Genomic DNA, 9,002 nt, shown 5'->3' on the forward strand with positions numbered 1-9,002 from the left:
AAAGTGGGAGAATTAACCCATCCAGGAGGACGGGTACTTTGATGGAGACATAATAAATCCCCAAGACCAAGGGGACACTATTCCAATGCATTGTCAAAGTGTACAGAAAAAGGCATAACTCAACATAGAGCAAAATTGTACACACAAAGGCATAACTATATGCAGAGTGATTCACTGTTATATCTGTAAAAACTTCAATATCCCAGTCCCCATGTAAGCACGAGCCAAGGGCAATCACTGAAAGACGACAGAGTTCTCACATAAGATGTGACCATCCCATTTATTGTGAACAGTGAAAACAAGGCATTGCAAACGGACATAGTGCTCAGATATAAAAAGGAAAGGACAGTATTGTTAATTGAGGTGTCAGTACACAATGACGGTATATATAATGTGGATATTTTTCCAACATTAAGTGTCAAGTATCTGAAAAACAAAGTGAGGAGAACCTGAAGCTCAGGAGCTCTGACATTGTTCTTGATAATCGGAGCAACTCGAGTAATAAAGCAGAATCTCACTGAGATTTCAAAAACTACAACAGGAACTACGAGGAACTACAATTGAAAGCAAAAGTAAACTACAATTGGAAGCTGTCTGAAGTTCAGTGACCATTCATAAATTAGCCCTTGAAAACAAAGATATAAAAACAGAACGCGCTCCAGTGAAAAACGTCAAAACATCACAACATGGTCCTCAAAACATAATCCTATTCATATGAGGGGGGTACTTTGTGTTCTAGGAGGAATATCCATTCCGCATTTTGACACCAGTTAAAGGAGATAACAACCAACATCAGAAGCTGAATATTGCACATCCACACAATCGGTTCTCTGTTTTTCTTTATCCTCCTTCCCTAAAGTGACAAAACAATTATTGTATACAGCTGGACAAGGTTTTGATATATTATTTCTTTGCATTTTATTTTTCACAATGCACTGCATTTGAAAAGGATGACTTTCACATTCTGTTGCGACGTGAAATAACAAACATGCTGCACACATTATATGATAAGAAGAGAGACTGCCGATTCAACTATGTCTATATCTTTAACCAAGACCCTGACATTGACAGTTCCAAGATTCGCGGGTTCCGCGTATTTGCAGTTGATAATTTGCGACATGCTCCTACATTCGTGGAAAATTGTCCCGCGCATTTGTGGTTTTCGCAGCGTTTTTTTTTTCATGAGCCGTGAGCATAACAGTTCGAAAACATAACTTCCACGAGCCATGCACAAAGCAGCTGGATGTACTACAGTAGTACTGTACGTACGCAAAAAAGATATCTTCCATGATCCGCAAACATGACCTGCTTCCTGCACATCTATTGCAGCTTCGCTCATCAGCACTTTCACTTGGGTCATCTCAAGATGAGCCATTCTAACCTCACCTTTTTTGTCCTCATCTTCATCATTTGGAGATTACGTGTGCTGTGTTTGTTTAATAAAAAATTGGAACGGTACATGTTGTTGTTGTTGTTGTTGTTGTTGTTGTTGTTGTTGTTGTTGTTGTGTTTTTTCGTTTTGCGGTCTGGTACGGTATGGTTAAGAGACTTTAAAATGCATTCTTCAATAAATTAGAAGCGATACCTGGTGGTGTCGTTATTCATTTTTGTTTGTAAGCATCTTTAATGAAACTGAAATCATGCATTTGTGGTCAAAAACATTTTAAACTTACAAAATTTCCCCTTTGAACCAGGAACCGCCATGAACCAATAATGTTATCCCCCTTGTCCCCATTGTACCAATTCCACAACTTTGGTGGTGTCACCATTTGCGGACTTTTTCATGAACCAGCAACTGCCACGAACCGATAACGTCATCTCCCTGGTCTCCATTGTAACAGACAAAAAAAAACTCGCATATTTTATCCCAACACATGGATTTTCGTCTATTTCCACAGCATTTTCACGAGATTTTCCCTGACATTCGCGGGTCAGGAAATCACCGGAACCTATCCCCCAATTTCCCATTGAAACAATGCCCCCACATTCATGGTTTCAACATTCGTGGGGTTTTCCTGGAAGACATTATATATATATATATATATATATATATATATATATATATATATATATATATATATATATATATATATATATATATTGTTGCGGATTCGCGCCCGCCGGCGTGCTGACGGCCACGTAACTCAAATCGCGGCACGTCGCCCACCGGACGGACAATCCAGTCGTGACCCTCTCGGACTAACGCCGGGAACCAGTCACGGGTGGACCTTTCGGTCTCACCGCGATCGAGCCAATCAGCCCCCGCGTGGGATAGGGTTGCTCGCCAAATTCGACCTACCTAAGTACCCACGCGGAGGGTAGACCGGGCGATCACACCTCGCCGCAGGTCGACTTCGGACACGGGCCACTTAAGCGACCCGTTCCGTACTATCAGAATAACCGAGCGGTGTTATCGTCGACCTCGACGGTTCGATTAATTATCGGGCGTATTCAGCCCACTACCAACCCTTTACGTGAAGCAAGATGGGGATTCAATAGAGGAAAAGACGAAGCGAAGCGGGAGAACAGTTCAATAATAAAGCACATTTATTCGCGATGAACGGAAAGCGCACATATACAATTCCACCAAAAGCACACAGAAAAGAAAAACACAATTCAATTTACACAAAAAGCAAATATAAAAGCGAAAACACAATGCAGAGCTAATACCGACTACCGAGCACACGGCAACACTTATACAATTCTACTTCACAGACGGCGCCGACAACACATACCCAAAACCAAGGAAAGAATACCCTCAAGGATGAGGCGGGCCTGAGGCCGAGACCGGGTCGCGCCTACCCGTCTGGTGATGAGACGCGGAGCGGCGATGGCGCCCCAACCCCGCGGGCCTCGCGGGCAGTGTCTGGTAGGGGGTGGGAAAGGGGCCCCCTTGGTCGCACTATCTCAGCGCGGGGGGAAACAGGAGGGGGTTGCTGATGCTCGGGGTATAGAGGATTTTTATTATCCCGCGACGAGCGTCTCCACCTCGGCCAGGTCGCGCTGTCGGCCTCCCTCGGGTGCAGCTTCCTGCACGACGCGAGCACCCCCTCGTCTGGTGTCGCCGCCTTTCCACAGCTCCGTCCCCTCCGTTCCGACTCCAACGCACACGACGAGAAGCTCCACCGCCCGCGAAGTCTTGACTCTCTGTTTCCGACTCTCCTACTCTCCTACTCTCCGCCTCTCGACTCCCCTACTCTCTTCTTCTCCTCCTCTGGACTCTCCTGACTCTGCTCTTTCCTTCTGACTGACGAACACGGTCCTTTTATCCCCCCGTAGCTTCGCCTTTGACCCCCTCCCTTTGACCTTTCACCTCGCTCCCCATTGGCCCGAGAAAAAGTGGGCGTGAAGGCTTTTTGATCCATAAATTTGCATATATCGGTCGCCCTGGAGGCGGGGCCAAATCGCCCCTCGCTCACCGATTGGATGGCAAAAAGTGGGCGTGTGTCGTTTTTGATCCGTTTTTGAAGCACAAAATCCGTGATTTTGTACACGCTGTTCAACGTGCGCCCTGCACGAGTCCAACACCGGTACCCACAGGCGGCGCAAGAACGGTGGCGATGCTACGGTTGCGAGGTGTGACGGGAAGGTCGTGGCGGTTGTGGTGAAGCGGCGTTGTGGTTGGTGGTTGATGTTGTGATTGTGGTGGTAATCATGGCGGTTGGTCCAAAATAAAGATAGTAAAAGAAAAACGGCTATCCTGAAGAGTCGCAGCACGCATGAATGACATGTATTCCCACTAGACAACGGGTTTGGGCCTACCTACACATGTACTTACCGAGATACCTCACCTAAGGGACCTGAATGGTGGTTTGCGAATTTGGTAACCACAACAATATATATATATAATCGCAACACAAAGCAGTTCATTTTGACAAGGAATAACTTCCTGCAGTATCGAAGTCATAAAACACCGATAGGATACATAAAGTACATAACAGTAAAATGAAGCATGGAAGAAAAAACAAAACAAACAACAAAAAAAAAAAATTGGGAACCAACCTGGCCATTGATAGATTCTGTTCGAAACTGATATTGAACCTCCCTCGATGCCACAGATGCACCACCTGCAAAAACATAAACAGTAAATTGCTGCCAAAGGACCTTGGTACTGCTGCGTTTTATCCCATATTCAGAGATAATCAAGACATGGGAACTGAAAAAAAGTTGACAATTGCTTTCATATATGTATTATGCATACAACAAAAAGTGTGCAATTTTAATTAACCATTTATAAGAAACGTCACCGAAACTGCTCTAAATTTGGAGTCTGCCTGGCAGACAGAAGACATAGGCCATTATAGCTTGCAGTGTTAAAGACACAAGGAAATTGGACACCGGTGGAAACCATTCAGCTCATTTTGCTTACGCCACATCAACACCACACTAATTTATCAACAAAAGATCAAAATAAAAAAATGCAAAATGTTTTTATTTCCTTGAATTAAGCGTTTTGTTTTTTGTGGTTTTTGGAGTTTTGGTATATTTATTATTTTTTCCCACGGGGAAGGGGGAATGGGCTGGGTTAAAAAAACACACATCAACCACACGACACCCCTTGATGAAGCTCCCACCAACAACAGCACACACATGCACACAATCATCCATCAATGCTCAAACAACCAAAAAGTCCTGTCAACATCCCAATAGCCCTCAATCTCCATAACTTCCAGGTACTGATCTAATTCCAATTAAAACTTATCGACTGTTTCTGCTGCCACTACCTTACCACAGAGATCATTCCATGCATTACCTACTCTCTCAGTTTACATCACTGCCACCGAAATTTAGACCACTTGGACCTTCAGCCAGTGATAAAGAGTGTGAGAAACACTTGAGGGTATCCGTAAGACTCAAGAGTTCAGTAAACTATTGCTACATCAGTGAAGAAGTCTTGGGTTTGAATCCCACAAAGGCAGGATGTCACACGAGGCCCATGTAATTAAATGATATATGTGTGTCTACATATATATATATATATATATATATATATATATATATATATATATATATATATATATATATATATATATATATATATATATATATATATATATATATATATATATATATATATACACACACACACACACACACACATTGTTACGGTTGTGGAAATTCACAGATCACCATTCAGGTTCCCCGAGTTATGTCGATAAGTGTGTGTTCCAGGTTAGATTTACCCACCGATGTATAACGGGCTGTGAATCTTTGAGGTAGTGTTATTCTCTTCTGTCTTTTATTTTAAACAAACACCTCCTCGCCATTTTTTCCACAACCGCCATCATCTCCTCCACGTCCGCGTGAAGCCGGTGATTTCCACCACGTCCGCGTGAAGCCGGTGATTTCCACCACGTCCGCGTGAAGCCGGTGATTTCCACCACGTCCGCGTGAAGCCGGTGATTCCCAACACGTGCGCGTGAAGCCGGTTATTTCCAACATATCCGCGTGAAGCCGGTGATTTCCGCCACGTCGGCGTGAAGACGGTGATTTCCAACACGGCCACGTTTGACAGCAAGAACGGATCAGGAGACGAACAGGGTCGGAGCCAGCTGGGGGTGAAGGGTCGAAGGTGAAGGAGCGAAGCCCCGGGGGCTATAAAGGGCCGCGTTCGCTCGCCGTTAAGAGAGAGGAGTTGGTGTGAGGAGCTCGAACGCAGTGGAGAGCTGTTCTGAGTTGCTGTGCTGAGTTCTGAGTTGGAGTCAGAGCTGTTCTAAGTTCGCGCTGCGCTGGTGTGGTAGAGTTGCAGTTGGTGTGGGGAGCTGGAGAGTTCAGAGGTTGGAGTGCGGGCAGAGACACCGAGAGCCGCCGAACCAGGACCCAGCGAGTCACCAAGAGGGTGGCCAGGTAGCCCGCTCGGTCTCTCGGAGCCCCTTAGGTCATCCCGGCTCCGAGCAATTATAAAGGCTCACGAGCCCGGTTCTTTCTTTCTTGGGTTTTGCATGAAAGTCTGTGGCACCTTCTCCATAAGTAACAAACTGATGAAGTGCATGTACATTACATAATAGACATCGGCTGTAGGTTTTTGCTTGTGTCTTTTTCCTCATTCCCCCATTCATTGCATATGTGCATTTAAAATAAATGTCCCCATTTTTGAATGTTAACCTGCTCGTCATGTCACTTTCTGCCATAATTGTGTTCGGGATATTAGCTGGCTGATTATAAGCCGATAAAACGTACATCTTGTCCGATGGGGCTTGGCGATATAAAACCGCTCGGCAATCGCAAACGGAACGAGCTGCTTAAGCGGCTCGTTTTCGTGCAGGTATAAACTCCCGGCATTTCTGTCTGCGTGAATAATTATGTACATTGACAATTCGGCAATCGACCCTGTAGCACGTGGACAAAAGAGTTGGCTGGTTTATGGTGTATTAAAAACACCCGTAGCTGGGTTTCGGCGTTGATCTGGAAGCTGCGACTAGATTGCCACGCTCGGTGGGCGCGCACAGCCGCAATTGAGCTAAGGGCGGTTGTCCGCACGCTGGAAATCTACAATATATATATATATATATATATATATATATATATATATATATATATATATATATATATATATATTGTTACGAATTTGGAATTTGATTGCACACAACATTCCTTTAGTCAGCTATGTCGATAAGTGCTTGTTCGCTAGATAGCTCACCTTCCATTGTTTAAATGTTCAGAAATCGATTAGATGCGCTGCGGATCGATTTAATAGTTAGAGAACGAACAATGGAGACATCCCTCCCCCTCTTCTGCGAAGAGGAAGAACCACCCTGCCCTCCTGTGACTCATGATGTCAACAACTCCCTCCCACCCATGAATGAGCAGGGGATGGAGCACGAGGGCATGAGGCATGAGTCATGAGTCACGCTGGGAGTGGGGGAAGGGCGGGAGAAGAATAAGGACAAGATCCTTTCTTTGTTCTGGTAAGTAAGCTTTTTGCTTCTGCAGAGACTAGTCATTGGGCAGAGTTGGAGAGGGCAGAGTTGGAAGGGCAGAGTTGGAGAAGGGAGTTGAGGGGAGTCGTTCAGCAGACCGTCGGGTCCTGCTTGGCTTGCGTTAGGGTTGAGGCCTTCGGAAGCTTTTTGCTTCGGCCTGCTCAGTGAGCTTCGGCTGAGGCCTGACTCAGGAGGAGGCTTTTTGGAGGTTCTTTGCTTTGACGGTTCCGTGAGCTTCGGCTTCTGCTTGGCTCGGGAAAGCTTTTTGTTTCAAGCTGCCCTGTTTGGAAGGAAGTTAAGCCGGTCGCTCGGCTCGAGCTGCGAGTGGTGGCTTCTTCTTCTTGGTTTGTGGAGCTCTTTGTTCTCCATTTTGGTTCCCGGCTTGGTGCGACTCATCCACCTCTTCGTGGAGGTGGTTCCTCGGGGAAGCGACGCCTCGACGGGAAAGATCGGCGCCTCATCTCACCAGCACGTGTTGAGAAGCGCGGGAGGTGGTTCTTCGGGGAAGCGATGCATCGGCGGGAAGGATCAGCGCCTCGTCTCACCAGCACGTGTTAAGAAGCGCGGGACGATTCGCGGGAGCTCAGGAAGGATCGCGGCTCGGTGATTGGATCCAGCTCGCTCTCGCTGGAGCCCGGGTCCGAACAACTTGAAGACCACACGAGGTGGAGAGGTTAGAGATAGGCTCTGGGTTTCAGCTCACCTGTCCTCCGAGCTGGAACTCGTGATTAAAGGCCTCTGCCACCATTTCTTGGGTGTGAGTGTGTGTGCTTACGTGTGTCCGTGGGCCCGTCTAATAAGTAGGAACTGCTGTTAAGTGCAAGTGACTGTACATAATAAGTAGACGGTTGTAGTTCTTTTGTCGTGCTTTTGTTGCTTGTATAATTGCATACGTATTTTGCCTTGTTTAATTGCATATGTGCTTTATTATAATAAATGTCCTTGTGTGAATGTAAACCTGTTCGTTGCGTCCATTCCCTCATTGAACTGCCCCATCTTGCACTCGGAATATAGTTGGTTTTTAAATAATCGATAAAAAGAATCGGCTCCGGCGAGGTCTGGCGATAATACCCGCTCGGTTATCCAGAACGGAATGGACCGCTTAAGTGGTTCGTGTCCAAGCAGGCCTTCGCCGAGGTACGGTCCCTCGGTAGGTTACCCACGCGGGTACTTAGGTATATCGATATTCGGCGATTGACCCTATTTCGCACGGGTAGAATACGGACTAGGCCGTGGTGGGATTAAAAACCCACCCGTGACTGGTTTCTGGCGTTGTTCCAGAAAGTTACGACTGGATTGTCCGTTCGGTGGGCGATGCGACCGCTATTGGTTAGACGCGGTCGTTCGCACGCCGGCGGGCAGAAATCGACAACAATATATATTTTTGCGGGCCGGCGGGGTCGGGTGAGAAGTCCACTAGGTGGGGGAAATCTATGTCGATTCCCACCAGACTCCCCAGAATTGAAGGCCATCACTCACGGATAATTCCGTGATACGGCGGGTTGCTTAACCGACCGTGGACGCCAATAACTCAACCGCGTGACCTAGGGTCCTCCTGTCTAGAATCACGTTGCCTAATTAACCATGCAGTTTAACCACCGGGGAACCACGTCCTCACGACTCCTTGTCCGAACCGGATCACTCCACCTACTATGGATCACCTTTCCGGATCAGATGCAGCCGAGCGGCGCTGCCAAGGAGGTACCGGCTTGAAGGAACGGATTGTTGGGAATAAAGACCCGGCGAAACTTAAGGCCCTTTCAAACCTTGACGATTTAGCCAGCGTATGGCAACGTATCAAAATGTATCTAAAACGATGGCGTATGCTGAACTATTGTTGTTTTTTTTCAGTTTTGGGCGTATAATAACGTGTTGGACGTATGCATAACGTATTAGTAACGTACACAGAACGTTTCGATAACTTATAGATAACTTATACCAACGAATGCTTAGCGTGTTGTCGGCATTCACAACTTATACCCAACGATAGTCTAACTTATGCATAGCACGGCAGCGTATCGCCGACGATCACGTGGCGTAGCCTATTAAAAGGCTGCCGCTCGACGATTCAAATCATAACCG

General features: G+C 46.4%; 1 protein-coding gene across 11 annotated transcripts in view; it reads right to left on the reverse strand.

Annotated features, from left to right (window-relative positions):
• The window catches only part of LOC147031635 (upstream stimulatory factor 1-like), a 108,137-nt gene that overhangs the window by 72,616 nt on the left and 26,519 nt on the right, over positions 1-9,002 (reverse strand). For all 11 annotated transcript variants that reach the window (XM_085866129.1, XM_085866144.1, XM_085866107.1 and 8 more), the window contains one exon: positions 4,003-4,067. In XM_085866129.1, the coding sequence (XP_085722255.1) occupies positions 4,003-4,067 (65 nt within the window). The remainder of the gene's footprint in view (positions 1-4,002; positions 4,068-9,002) is intronic.

The sequence above is a fragment of the Eptatretus burgeri genome, chromosome 2, assembly GCF_056783735.1.
Source record: "Eptatretus burgeri isolate ZD-2024b chromosome 2, Ebu_testis_v1, whole genome shotgun sequence".
In the NCBI taxonomy this organism is placed as follows: domain Eukaryota; kingdom Metazoa; phylum Chordata; class Myxini; order Myxiniformes; family Myxinidae; genus Eptatretus; species Eptatretus burgeri.